Below are 14,272 nucleotides of genomic sequence, written 5' to 3'. Positions count from 1 at the left end.
TGTTTGGATTGCTAATGAGGGTGCACATCGAGAGCCCGATTCTCCTCAGTGATTAAGTCAGAATCTGGCATCCGTATTGTTTCTGTACCGAAATCGTTCTTCTAAAAGGTTGTTGTGTTGGGACCAGTAAGGCTGTAGGGAAACACACGTTTCCTTCTCCTCCCCTGCCCCAAAATACACAGTGTGGTCTGAGACCTGCAGCTTAGTATGTGCGCAGAGACCCCGCATGATGTCCTCCTTACCTCAGTCAAATGGTGCACCTGCCTGGGACAGGCTGCAGGATCAGGCCCTACGTCAGTTATGCCTTCCCTAGTCAGCGATCAGTCAGTGTGAGAATTGCGATATTTAAAATGAAAGCTGATGAGAGGCCATTAAAGCTTAAACAACAAGCTGGTGTGCCTGTTTCTTTGCCCCCAGTGACTGCCCCCAGTTCTTTGGTGTATTCATGCTTGCATTGCAGCTGCTTCCCCAGATCATGGTTTTTTTTTGTTTTTTTTTTTTTTTTTCTGTTGCTATAATTGGATATATTTTCCTTGCAACTTGATATTTTTTAATGCCACGGTTTCTCTTTCTGCATTTCTTTTTCCAGGCACGTTAGCTGGAGTGATAGATTTAGCTGTGGATTGGATGACAGACCTGAAGGAGGGTGTCTGCCTGTCTGCCTTCTGGTACAGCCACGAGCAGTGCTGCTGGACATCTAATGAAACTACATTCGATGACAGGGACAAATGTCCCCAGTGGCAGAAATGGTCTGAACTTCTTGTAGGCCAGTCTGAGGTACGGGAGACCTGATTAGGTTGGGGTCACAGCAGGCCAGGCAATGCCCTTTTTCATACTTGCTGATGCTCCCTCCAGAGAGTATCTCTGAAAGAGAAAGTAATGAACTGAATGTGCTGCAAAAAAAGACATTTCCACAAGCAATACCTGCTTAACTTGGAAGAGGTCCTATTGTTTCAGTGTCATGTGTGATGGAAATTGGAAAACTGCAAGAATGCTTTCTCTTTTTAGCAGTATTAAACTAAAAGTGTTTCATAACACTCATAACATATTCACCAGGGAACCTGAGCTGCTATCAATTTTTTTTTCCTTTAAACAAAGTTTTATGGGGCAAAAGAGATGATGCCTAACAAATACATTTAAGAGGCAATTTTGGGGATTGCAGATGGTTTTTGTGTATTCCAATGCTGTGAGTAGTAGTGGAAGCTGCATAAGAACCGCTTGTTACACCCTTGCAACCAGTTTCTTTATCAAATACCAAAACATTTAGCTAGCGCCAAAGGCTGGGGAAATAATGGGCTCCCTGGGAGACAGCCAAAGTGAACAATTTGCAGGGGGAGAGGGCAGGAAGGGAAAAAGCTGATCTGGACTGACATGAAACTTGTATTTTAAGACTGGGGTTTTCTCTATACCTTTTGCTCAAAGTTGTAGTAATTTTAAATACAAAGGATGCTATTTCAAAGCAGAACAGGTAAAAGTTTCATTTTGAAGATAATCAAAACAATTCTTTCTATATTCCTTTAGCAGGTGACACTTTCATTAAAAAATACAAAAAAAGACATTTTATTTTCAACCTAAGCTATTCAATGTATTGAATAATATTGATCCCTTCATAACTCACATTTTGGTCAGATTTATTGTCTTGGATCCCCCCTCCTCCCCATTTCTGCAGGTGACTTGAATATGACAAAAATTGAATATGACATGGAGGTGGGATGAACGTGGCTTGGAAGAGAACTGGCTTAAGTATGTAATGGGACTTTTAAAAAAATATCTGATAACGCAGTTTGGTCAATAATAGGAGAAGAAAATATATACTTCTATGGGATAAATCATCTCCAGTCAGGCAGTTAAAAAATGGGTGACTCAGACTGTCTTGGCTCTTCCCCCAGCATGGAGGTTGTCTGATCCTGCAGAAAGTGTTTGAGGGCACCTTCGTCACTGTACAAGTTTGTCATTCACATTCCCTTCAATGCTGCTTTAGGTTTACAGTACAAGTACTACTAGATGAGAGTGTCTGTGAATATGTATAGCCCAATTTTCCGTAGTTCTAATTAACCGTAATGAAAGTAGTGAGGTACTCACTGTTCCTGAATATTGCCACCGTTTAATCGCAGGCAAAAATCTCTGCACATTTGCCAGTCCGCAGTGCCAAGCTTCCTTTTTGCCAGAGGTTTGCACAGTTTGCACTGGTCTTCAAGATGGTTTAGGCAGTTGTCTCTTTGTAACAGTGAAGAATATTACCCTGGTATAAAGTTGCAGGACTGAGGATGATGTTGTAATTTAAGAGAACAAAAAAAATGCGGGAGGGGAAAGATGAGGAGACTGTTAAAATTGTTATGGGACTTGAAAATCCTGTGCATGTGTTTGACACGCTGTTTCTCTGAAAGGCTCAAATATATAAATGGAGTACATCCTTCAGAAAATTTATTGCTTTCACCTGCTACTTGAAATCAGTAGTCATGACTCTTGTATGCCGTGGCTTGTAAGAAAGGCATCAGCTAGGTGGGCACTGTGAAACTTTACTCACTTTGTATTCAAGATGGGCTTCTCACCTGCTAGTGTACTGTCACAGCAGGGGAAAAAGGGTTCATCTTGGCTTAGTTTTAGGCTCTTTCTCTAAACAAATGGGCCTTTAAGATCTGTGGGTTTCTGGCTGCCACAGACCGATGAATGCTGTAAATATTAATAATATACTGTTACGTTGAAATCCCAGGCAAAGCCCAACAAAAATATGAATATGGAAAGTAAAAATTCTGTTTGGTACCAAAAAGTTTAAGAAATGGGCAAGTCTTGCATGATTTCTGTAGCTGCAGAAACTCTAGGAGGGAACAGAATACACTGAATTTGACTGGGTTTCAGGATAATTTTCCTTTTTTATCTTTTTTTTTTTTTTTTTTACGTTGCTTCACTTTGTGCCTGACATTTCCATAACAGCCCTATAAAACAGCAGGGTACAGAAGGACTAATTTGGAGCACATTTTAGGCAAAAAGTATTTGAAACAATTTTCCTAAAGGTACTCTGGTCAGACACGTCTTCTTTTTTATGAATGACTATGACTCTTTCTCATCATAGCCAACTATATTTGACATTTTGGGACTGTGATTTAGATCATTTCTTCCTTGTGGTTTTGCTGATTTAAGGCTGTGATAAACCCTGTACATGTCTTCTCACTGAGAATTGTGACGTTTCCTATGGCATTTCTTGAAAAATGTTTTCATTCTAGTTCTCCTATGAAATAAGCCCAAAGCAGAGTCCTGATATAAATTATTATGGAAAACGTAATAGCGTATCAGACATGTACCAGGCTATGTTTTCTTCCCTAATCACTGTTTTTGTAGCCCAATTATATCCTTCATCCCTCGGGTCCTGAACTGCTTTCAAAGAACAGGTGAGGAGCTTTTTTTGATGTAAGGGAGTTTCAAAACCTCAAATTCACTGGAGGACTGGATGTGTTAAAGCACAGCAGATGCCATCCACTTCAGCTAGATCTCTAGCCAGTAGCTGGTGACTTGCACCTTCCCTATTCTGCAGATCCAGCTTGGTCCCAACCTCAACTTCACTAGAGGTGAGGGCCCTTTTTCTGGTGCCTTACACCTATTCAAGTTAGAGGAACGGACCCCATGTTTTCTGTAGCTTGTGACACTGGATCCAGCAATGGACTGGATTCCCATCCCTGGGTTTTTGGATCTCCTGTCATGAAGCTAAGACCTGCAAGACAGGGAAGTCCCTCTATATTTGGAACCCACTTTCCAATTTTGCAGCCTTGAATCTGTCAGTCTTGAGGGCCTTGAGGAGGCGCATTTCTGTAAGGTCCACAGGAGGGAGTCTGCAAATTGTGAGATTCCCAGTCAGTCAGAATAGAGCTCTGGGCCTCTGGAGAAAACAAGCATTGGATGGCATCCTGAGGGATGTGGTTTATTTCTGTATTCTGACTTTGTGAGGGTCGTTTTTGTGTTCCATTTGTACCTAAACTGGACTGACACCAGATCTGAAACACCGCTCAACCTTGCAAACTAAAATACAAAACTTCGCTCAGTTCCCTTACTTGCTTCATTACTGTTATTGCCCCGGTGAATCCTTTGAGCCACTAGTGGAAAAGGCCTTAGCGGGATCGTCTCTGCTGATAAGCCTTTTTGGTCTCTGTTTCCAGCATACATGCATAAGGCTTTTACCGATCCTAATTACAGAATCACAGAATGGTTGGGGTTGGAAAGGACCTTTGGAGATCATCTAGTCCAACTCCCTGATAAAGCAGGTTCGCCAAGAACAGGTTGCACAGGAATGCGTCCAGGTGGGTTTTTCTTTCTCCAGAGGAGCAGACTCCACAGCCTCTCTGGGCAGCCTGTTTCAGTGCTTGTCACCCTCAAATTAAAGAAGTTTCCCCTCATATTCAGGTGGAACTGCCTGTGCTGCAGTTTGTGCCCATTGTGCCTTGTCCTGTCACTGGGAACCACTGAAAAGAGCCTGGCCCCATCCTCTTGACACTCGCCCTCAAGATAATTATATGCATTGATAAGATCCCCTCTCGGCCTTCTCCAGGCTAAACAGGCCCAGCTCTCTCAGCCTTCCCTCATCAGAGAGATGCTCCAGTGCCCTCATCATCTCTGTAGCCCTCCCTGCTGGACCCTCTCCAGCAGTTCCCAGTCTCTCTTGAACTGGGGAGCCCAGCACTGGACGCAGCACTCCAGATGTGACCTCACCAGGGCAGAGTAGATGGGGAAGGTCACCTCCCTTGACCTGCTGGCCACACTTGTCATAATGCACCCCAGGATCCCGTTGGCCTTCTTGGCCACCAGGGCACACTGCTGGCTCATGGTCAACTTGCTGTCCGCCAGGACTCCCAGGTCCTTCTCTGCAGAGCTGCCTTTCCAGCAGGTCAGGCCCCAGCCTGTACTGGTGCATGGGGTTGTTCCTCCCTAGGTGAGGACCTTACACTTACCTTTGTTGGACTTCATTAGGTTCCCCCCTACCCAACTCTCCAGCCTGTCCAGGTCTCGCTGAGTGGCAGCGCAGCCTTCTGGTGTATCAGCCGCTCCTCCCAGTTTTGTATCATCCACAGCCTTGCTGAGGGTACACTCGATCCCTTCATCCAGGTCATTGATGAGTAAGTTGGACAGGACTGGACCCGTAATGACCCCTGGGGAACACCGCTGGCTACGAGCCTCCAGATGGACTCTACACCATCGATCACAACCCACGCTGTGATCATGTAATGAATGAGAAATGAGCCATTTGCTATACTGAGTTACTAACTACTTCACTTCCCAAAGGCTTTCTTATTACTAATCATTAGAAACTGCTGCAATTGGACCTGCAGAATGCCAGATATCTGGAAAATGTAACAATGAAAGTTGTCCCAAGGGGTAAGACTGAACTGGCCATATAGACTCTTGTGGGGTCCTGCCACAGTGCTGTAGGTGTATGTGTGATTGCAGTAATGAGCTGACATAGTTTTCATATGACTTCTGACATGTGAAAGAAGAAGTAGTAAAAAGAAACAAAGTTAATTTGACTCCAGTGAATTTAGAAGCAAAACTACAGCTTTCATTCAATGTTGTAAGGCCAAATTTTTGTAATGGCATTGGTCTTCTTTGGAGTTACTCCAGGTTCACACTGACAGGAGAATTTTGCCCTGGGGCAGAGTTTTCTCTGGAGGAAGAGTAAATATTGTCATAGCTGTTTGTAATTGAAAGCACTAGGAGAAGACATTCATGAGACTGTCTTCAGCTGTAGCAACAAAGATCCGTGGTTACTACAGATGGATGTCAATCACTGTAAGTGTGGGATCCATGACTGCTTAGTCTCAGGGCATTGGCGGATGGCATAGCAGTGCTCTTCTGCTGTTATCAGCAAAGCTAGCTGCTAACTTCAGCAAGCACAAGAGGACCCTAACAGACTGCCCTTCTTCCAAATATATCCATAAGGATAAGGGCAGTGATTCTTTTACTGTCTTTTCAATTGGACAGAGACTTGGAAAATGAGGCTAGCAAGCATCTGTGCTGTTAAAGGTTGATTCCTTGCAGGTTTGCAAACAGGGATGCTTCTTAGCTCTAGTTTTTTTTTTATGACTGGGAAATGGGCTCGGCCTGCTCTGTTAACTGAAGACACAGTACAACTGATTAATGCCTGGTTTCCTACTTGATTTATCATAATGTTGATATCCAGGCTGCTGTTCTGCAGAGCAGATATAGGGGCCCTGATGTTCCTGAGCAGCTGGGATTGCATCCGGTAGGGAGAGTTCACTTAGAGGTGAAGGATTCATACCGATTCATACACTGAGGTTCATCTTGTTTTTCATTCTGTAGTGTCATGTTGCTAGAGGAGATTGCCTGAAGCCTTAAGCTCCTTATATCAATTTGATACCTCTGACTAGATTCTCCATTGTCTGTATGGGTGGGGTTTTTGAAATTAATCTAAAAATTATGCTTGTGAAGAGGGAGAGATATCTAAGGCAGACTTTAACAACAGTTTTGACTTGACCATTGGACGCACGTAGAAAGCCTGAAGGTCTTATATTATTATATTATTATTTATATTATATTTATATAATATAAATATGTACTTATTATTATATTATATTGACTATGCTTTCACTATGGCACTGCACAGTCAACGGTTGCTAATGATCATTAGCATTTCCATTCTGTAAGTAAAGTAAAGCTATTCAGTTTGAAGGTAAGTTTCATTATTGACTGGAATGCTTCTAAAATATCAGGGCAAAAATGACCGAGATGTGTCTGTGTGCAATCTGTCAAGCTGTTGTGTTTTCAAATGATTTTCAACTCTATCATAGAGAGCATCATATAGAAGAAAAAAAATTATTTATGGTGTTACCCTTCCCGTTTGTGAACTGAGCTGGCTACTGATATACACAGGGATGTCGTTTGAAAAGATCAGCATCTGCATGGATAGCTGATCTTTGAATACCAGCCCTCAGAAAAAGATGTATCAGGGTCTTCTTCCCTGTCACCCACCATGGAATGAACATAGCAGATTCCTTCATTAAGTTGCTTTTGTATCACCAGTTACTTTTGCCCTTATGACAGGTTTGTTTGATGTTTTGGAACTTTTTGTGGTTGGCTTAATTTTTTAGCATTTGAAGGATGTTCTTTTTAAGGTGTTTGGGTTCCTTGCAAACAGACTATATGGATTAGGTTAGGTATATATTAGTATGCTACTTCTTTCCATGACTAATAAAATTGTTGGAGTATAAAAAGTCATGTGTTCTTCCTGAGAAAAAGCAGCAACTAGCATGTAAATGAAAAGACCAAGCTCAATGCCATCACGATCCCTAGTAGAAATGTGAGATTTACCAACCTGCATTTGTCTAACAATGTTTGTTACTATTATTTTTCTAGGGTGCAAGTGCTTACATTCTAAACTATTTTCTATACATTATGTGGGCTCTATGTTTTGCTTTCCTGGCAGTCTCCCTGGTCAGAGTGTTTGCTCCCTATGCCTGTGGCTCTGGAATCCCAGAGGTGAGTTTCCCTTTGTGGGTGAATAACCAAATACCAAACAAAACAAAGAAATTATAATTTGTTGTCTTTTCCCACTCCTGAACTGTACTACGTGATAGCATAGGAACGAGGAGATTGTCTTTCCATCTCATTTGCTTCATTCCTTTGTATACTTGCCTTTATGGTGCCCATCTAAATTTTACATAGTAGAAAATGTTCAAATGGCATTGTGACAGGTTAATGTACATACTGCTTCAATGCCAGAGCTTGAATTAAAAATTAACGGCTCCCAGTCATCACTTCATGGACTCCAACTTTTTGTGGCTGAGACACATACCTACTAGAAGATTATATAGAATTTTCCTTGGATTAAATGACTTTGTTCAGTTACGGAATCAGTCTTTTTCTACACTAGGCTTTAAACAAAACCAAAATAAAATTAAGAGGGAGGGCTACAAAGCCAAGGTTTCCTAAGCTACTGAAGATATGAGATGCCCATCATTTGGGATACCTGAAAAGTGCCTGGTGTTCATCTTCTGCAAATTGTGTCCTTGTACACAATATCATGCTGGTGTGAGAGCATTATGGCAGCCAAGATATCTACTTGGTTTTCAATGTTTTACATTTTGAGCATCAGTCTATGTTTAAGCTGTTACAATAAGGAACTCTGTAATTCAAACAGCATAGCTACTCAAAATTTTTGAAATCAGGGCAGCCTTTTGTTAAAAGGCTGTAGAACCATTGGGATTATTACTTAGGAATCTGGCAGACAGAATCAACAGCCCAAATGTTAGACATCTTGGCTTACTTTTTTTTTCTTCATCTCTAGTTGAAGCGTCCAAATGTTTCATAGCCAATTACAAAAAGAAACCCTCACCCCCCCCACAAATAATTTGAAATATTTAAATAATTTCCATGTTTCAAAGTAGTCACATTTGTTTGTTACATGTTTGATATGTCTGTAAGTGTTTTTAAAGTTTTGATACTTACCTGTAAATCTAATATCCAAGTGGTAAATGCCTCATGAGGTGATGCTCAGCTCCAGCCCATTTCCCAAATCTCACCCTGAAACCCATGTGTAATGCATGTGCATTGTGTCTATTCTAGCCACTCACATGCAAAGTTAAGAGGAAAAGTGTTAAAGTAAGATCTCTTGGACTTTCTCATTTCATAATACTTGCATGCTTTTATGGCATGGCCATTCCAAACATTTATAACTTTTTTTTTTCCTTGTTTCAACTGGGGAAAGTCTGTGGTTGTTTATTTGCTTTTTTTCTGCTTTGTTAAAGTTGAGTCTAGTTTAACTCTGATCCTGTAAGCCAAGGAGATATGTAAGAGTTTCATATTTCTATTGATCTCTGTGAGAGTCCTTGCTGATGCAGGGGACCACCCACAACAGTAAAAGTGTGGTCTTCTTAACCCCTGCTCATATATATCCCTGTGGGAAAGTCACCCTACCTGTGGTTTCTTTCTTTCCATCACTGTCTCTTTTCAAGCAGTCTGCAATTTTTTTTAACTCCATCTGTGAGTTCAGAGTAGAAAAGGTCTCTTCAGCTCTTCAACATGTTCTTCCTGCTTTCCAGATAAAAACCATCTTGAGCGGGTTCATTATTAGGGGCTACCTGGGCAAGTGGACACTTTTAATCAAAACAGTCACCTTGGTTCTGGTGGTATCTTCAGGCCTCAGCCTCGGGAAAGAGGGGCCGTTAGTCCACGTGGCCTGTTGCTGCGGGAACTTCTTCAGCAGCCTTTTCTCAAAGTACAGCAAGAATGAAGGGAAGAGAAGAGAGGTGAGGTTGGATCACTTAATTTCTAATTTCCCTGTCTGAATGCTCAGTGTTTCCAAGGACTCATGCCTCGTACGTAAATGTTTGCTTTGTAGGTGCTTTCGGCTGCAGCTGCTGCAGGAGTTTCTGTTGCCTTTGGGGCTCCGATTGGAGGTGTGCTTTTCAGTCTTGAAGAGGTGAGACCTGGCAGTTCGCTTGCTTTAATAAATATATTTTCATCTGATACCTTTTTTCTATGATTCCTCTTTATTTTTCAGATATTTATATGCTTGTTTTTCTTCTAAAGCAAAAATAATCTTTGATTTCTAGTAAAAACAAATACCCAGATATTTTAGCTTAATTTGAGTAGGAGAACAGCACTGGCAAATAAATGATTTTTTTCAAATTGGAAATGTGTCCCTGTGCTAAGGCTTTTCCAGCTTTCAGAGTGCTGACACATGGGCAGAGCTGTTGAGCACCCACCTTACCATCTCTACCCAGCAACTTTGGCTTTACATTTATCAGTTTTTAACTGATTGCTGCTCCCTATCTGAAATCTGAAAATGCCTTTTCTAATACTTTTGTCAACATGTTCTGGCTGTGGTAAGGACTAGTGCTCCCAGTAAAGTGAGACATAGAGTCACAGGTGAAACACACGGTGATGGCAATTAAAGCAAATTCCCTCTGTCACACTCAGTGAAATGTTTATAGTCTCTGCTTGGTTTTAGGTCAGCTACTACTTTCCTCTGAAAACCCTCTGGAGGTCATTTTTTGCTGCTCTTGTGGCTGCCTTCACACTGAGGTCCATCAATCCTTTTGGAAACAGCCGACTGGTGCTGTTCTACGTGGAGTACCACACCCCCTGGTACATGGCCGAGCTCTTCCCCTTCATCCTGCTCGGTGTCTTCGGTGGCCTCTGGGGGACCCTCTTTATCCGATGCAACATCGCTTGGTGCAGGAGACGAAAAACCACCAGACTTGGGAAATACCCAGTCCTGGAGGTCATAGTGATAACGGCTATCACCGCCATCATCGCCTACCCCAACCCCTACACCCGGAGGAGCACCAGCGAGCTGATCTCAGAGCTCTTCAATGACTGTGGTGCCCTGGAGTCCTCACAGCTCTGCGACTATGTCAATGACCCAAACATGACTCGGCCGGTGGATGACATTCCCGACAGACCTGCTGGCCCTGGAGTCTACACGGCCATGTGGCAACTCGCCTTGGCTTTGGTGTTTAAAATTGTCATCACAATATTCACTTTCGGCATGAAGGTAAATCAGGGACAGGCGCAGAAGCTGTCATGAGCACAAGGCACAGATGAGTTGCTGTCAGCAGCTATGGTTCATCTGGCAGGGTTTGTGTGCTTCTGACCTACACTCACCCATGTGGGCATCATTGAGATGCCTGCCACTTCACCTGCCTGCCAGCACCTTGCTCTGCTGGCCCCTGTTGCAGGAGAGGGATGCTCTTTCACCTCTAGTTATCTGTGATTTCACTGAGTGAAAAAGAAATTTGGGTGGGAATTTAAATCCACTTTTGCCAATAAGCAAATTCAAGATGATTCCCACTGCAGCTGTCTTTCAGCTCTCACAGGGATATGGGCTATTTACGTTGTTGTTTGTGTTGTTGAATTAATATCTTAATGTGCCTCAAGGTAGCTATGCTCAGGGAAGTAATAGCTTCACATTTACTGATTTGCACGGTTAAAAACTCACAAAAATATAAGTTGCTGAAAAGTTCTATTTTTGAATCTTTTGAAGCACCGTTTTAAGGAAAAAAGAGGGAATGAGAGAGGACCGATAGGTGCATGATTTGATTATTCTGGATTTGCAACTTTTTCATTCCCATCCTCCTCCTCTCCATAAATGAGTGATGAAAGGTCCAACAACAATTTATCCAAGCTTTCCATATATACAAAGATGTTTGTGGTGAGTTCTATATATCTGTGATTGCTAGAGCCCATATAAAGCACATATCTGTCTGTCTACATCTCAAATTATCGGAGCATTTAGTTCTAGATCTGATTGGAGCAGATGATGATACAGGGTTTTTTTGAGTTATACCATATTTTATGTTTTATACCACACTCAAAGCTAAAGCATCTCATCTTCCCCTTAAACACTGCTCTTGAGCTGAGGATCCATCTTTTATAAGGCCTTGTACCCAAAATACAGTAGGAAGTTGTTGGAGTTTTGTTTTCTTTTCTTTTTTCTCCATCTGATGACAAGACCTATTGAATGGTAGGTCTGTCAGGACCAGTGACTACGTCCTGCTGATTTCCTGAGCAGGGAGAACAAGTGGGAGTTTAAGAGCAATTAGATGTTGCAGGTGTAATATTTCTGGAAGAGGACTTTAAATGAGATGGCCTTCACTGCAGAAACGGATTTTTGGCTGGCAGTCAGTTGTTAGGCTTGTTCATTTGTTTAAAAACTTCTGAGTTTGGTTCTTTATTTGATATGCGGTTCTTTATTTACTCTATATGTTTAAAATTTGTTAGAAGTAATTGACAGTTTCAACCATTCTGTAAAAGAACAGACAAAATAGCTTTACCCACCAATTCTAGAAAACTCAATCCAACTGTATCAGCAAAATCATATGGTGGGGGAGATAGCACTTGCTGTTGTCAGCCCTAACACCTCCAGGCCATGCTGAGGCTGCTAGTTTAGTTCTTTAGAAGCTCAAGGTGTATTTTCAGAATTAAAAAGATATTACAACGCTTCTCTAAAAACAACAAGAACTCCGAGCAAGCCCATGCCACACATCTGAGTTGTCTTCCCCACCAGGAAATTTTTCTCAACTTGCAAGTGCACTTGACATCTAAAAGGAAATGCACTTAGCCAAGGCAAAGTGAATTTTAATTTTCTGGTGGGTTTTTTTTTAAATTATTTTCAATTTAATACTGTTTTTTAAGGACCTGTGACTTGTTTGTATAGCAGATAACAAGATAATGATTCATATTGCTTCCTGGAAAATATATAGCAAACTGAGATGGACAAATAGCTGCCTCTGAGCAGTCAGCCTCCTTTCTCTGAATTTTTATTTTGCATTTGACATTTAATTTAAAATCTGGCCTGATTTATCCTGAAAGAGTAGCAATAAAACTATAAAGTACTGCATGTGATAGAGGGTGAAATCAAGATGTCATTTTCAGTGAAGCGTATTCTCAGGCCCATGATGGAACCATCAGCAGCTCCTGAATTCCTGCTGAGAAAGCAATAAAGGCAAAACCAGGAACATCTTGACTTTAAAAGCAGACAAGTATCCAGAAACAACATTTATCTATCAAATTCAGTGTGATGCAGCAGGTAGGTTTCAAAATTACTTAAAACCCCCACATTAACATTTTATAAAGCTGTTAATACACAGGTAGCCACACAAACTCAGTCACTGCAGAAACCTGTCTCACACCATGGGGAACACGACTGTAGGCTGCCATAAGGCTATGGCCTTCTAAGCTAGCATCTAATAAGGAAACTGGGTTCTCTTGCTGCCAATAATAGATTGTTTGATGACTAATTTCATTATTAGTAATTTTTTGTCAAGGTGTTCATGTATCTATGTTTTATTCCAGATCCCTTCAGGCCTTTTCATTCCCAGCATGGCTGTTGGAGCCATGGCTGGCAGGATGGTTGGGATCGGAGTAGAGCAGCTGGCGTATCACCATCATGACTGGATCATCTTCAGGAACTGGTGCAGGCCTGGTGCAGACTGCGTCACACCGGGTCTTTACGCTATGGTGGGAGCAGCAGCTTGTTTGGGTACAGTACCTGCTGATCATTGGTTTGTGCATGAATAACAGCGATATTTGGGAGCTACAAAGTGTTTATGAGGGCTTTGTGTCTGTGTTAGATGCTATGCTAGCATTTCTGGATGTAATAGGAATTGAAATCCAGATGTGGTGGGCTGAATCATGGGCAGCTTCCTCTAACGGTCTCTCCAGTGATCTGCCAGATAGTCAACAGCGAGGCTTGCAGTCACCAACTGTAATCTTGTAATCCGTGTAATCTGTTGAAAAGCACATAGAAGGAAAGAAAGAATTAAGGTTAGGCTACAGCTTTCCAGGGAGGAGTCTTTTTGCTTGTTTTTTTCCTTTTCGATGTAATGAATCCACTGTAGCTGGACTAAAGCTACTTCCTTGTTAAGACTGTGGTCTCTCTCAATGCAGGGAATAAAATTCCCAGTTCTGGTCGAATTTTACGCTATACAGAGGTGAAAATTCTGGGTCTTATTTTTGCTGTGTGTCACACTGTGATCAACTGGGCTGTATTTTGGTTTTCATTTTGACCCTAGGCCAATATCTGATTCCATTCAATCAGTAGGATTTATTTGACATAACAGGAATGATCTGTTAACTATTAAAGCAAGGTCATTGAATGATACCTCACACATCAAATTTCTAGTCATAGATGCAACAGGAATGTTACAAGCATGCCGTCTGAACACATTTTTGCCCGACCATATCTATCTTCTATACTTGTATAGAAGTTCTACTTCCTTTTGTTGTTGTTGCTGATACTATTATTAGATGATGAAATAATCGTGGGGAGGTAAACACATGATTAATGTAATTGCATAGATTTGAGATGAAAGATGTACTCAGGGAAAAGCTGGAAAATTTCAGTTTTGGAGTCTCATGTTGGAAAAGCAGGATCATTTGTGCGATCAGTTATAGAGGAAGGAAGGGTGGGATTTGCTTGTCTAAATTTAAAGTCTGTGATGTAGACCTCAACATCTGAGCTAGCTGCGATGACACCCTTCACAGTTAAAACAGAAAAATGAGGTACTGGAAAGATCAGTTTTGTCTGGCAGCAGACATCTAAAACCAGGCAAATGACCAGATGAATTTGGCCTCAGAAGTGCCTCTTTTTCTCTAGAGATTATAAAAGCAATCTGGATCACCCCTTTGGATGTGAACACCTACAGCAGTGTAGACACATTAAAATAGCTAGGATGAACCTTACTGTCAAAAAGAGTAAACCAAAAAGAGTCCATTAATGACCTTAATGTTCATAAAAGAAATGATCCACAGAAGTTTTGCTCTG

At 41.6% G+C, this 14,272-nt stretch overlaps 1 protein-coding gene across 6 annotated transcripts in view; it reads left to right on the top strand.

The window, feature by feature from the left end:
* The window catches only part of CLCN4 (chloride voltage-gated channel 4), a 46,448-nt gene that overhangs the window by 18,391 nt on the left and 13,785 nt on the right, over positions 1-14,272 (top strand). For all 6 annotated transcript variants that reach the window (XM_080376922.1, XM_080376923.1, XM_080376919.1 and 3 more), the window contains 6 exons: positions 590-777; positions 7,360-7,482; positions 9,045-9,251; positions 9,344-9,424; positions 9,956-10,501; positions 12,802-12,988. In XM_080376922.1, the coding sequence (XP_080233048.1) occupies positions 590-777; positions 7,360-7,482; positions 9,045-9,251; positions 9,344-9,424; positions 9,956-10,501; positions 12,802-12,988 (1,332 nt within the window). The remainder of the gene's footprint in view (positions 1-589; positions 778-7,359; positions 7,483-9,044; positions 9,252-9,343; positions 9,425-9,955; positions 10,502-12,801; positions 12,989-14,272) is intronic.

Source organism: Falco punctatus (genome assembly GCF_963210335.1).
Source record: "Falco punctatus genome assembly, chromosome: 2".
Classification (NCBI taxonomy): domain Eukaryota; kingdom Metazoa; phylum Chordata; class Aves; order Falconiformes; family Falconidae; genus Falco; species Falco punctatus.
The sequence above is the reverse complement of the archived record's forward strand: the minus strand, read 5'-3'. Positions and strand labels throughout refer to the sequence as shown.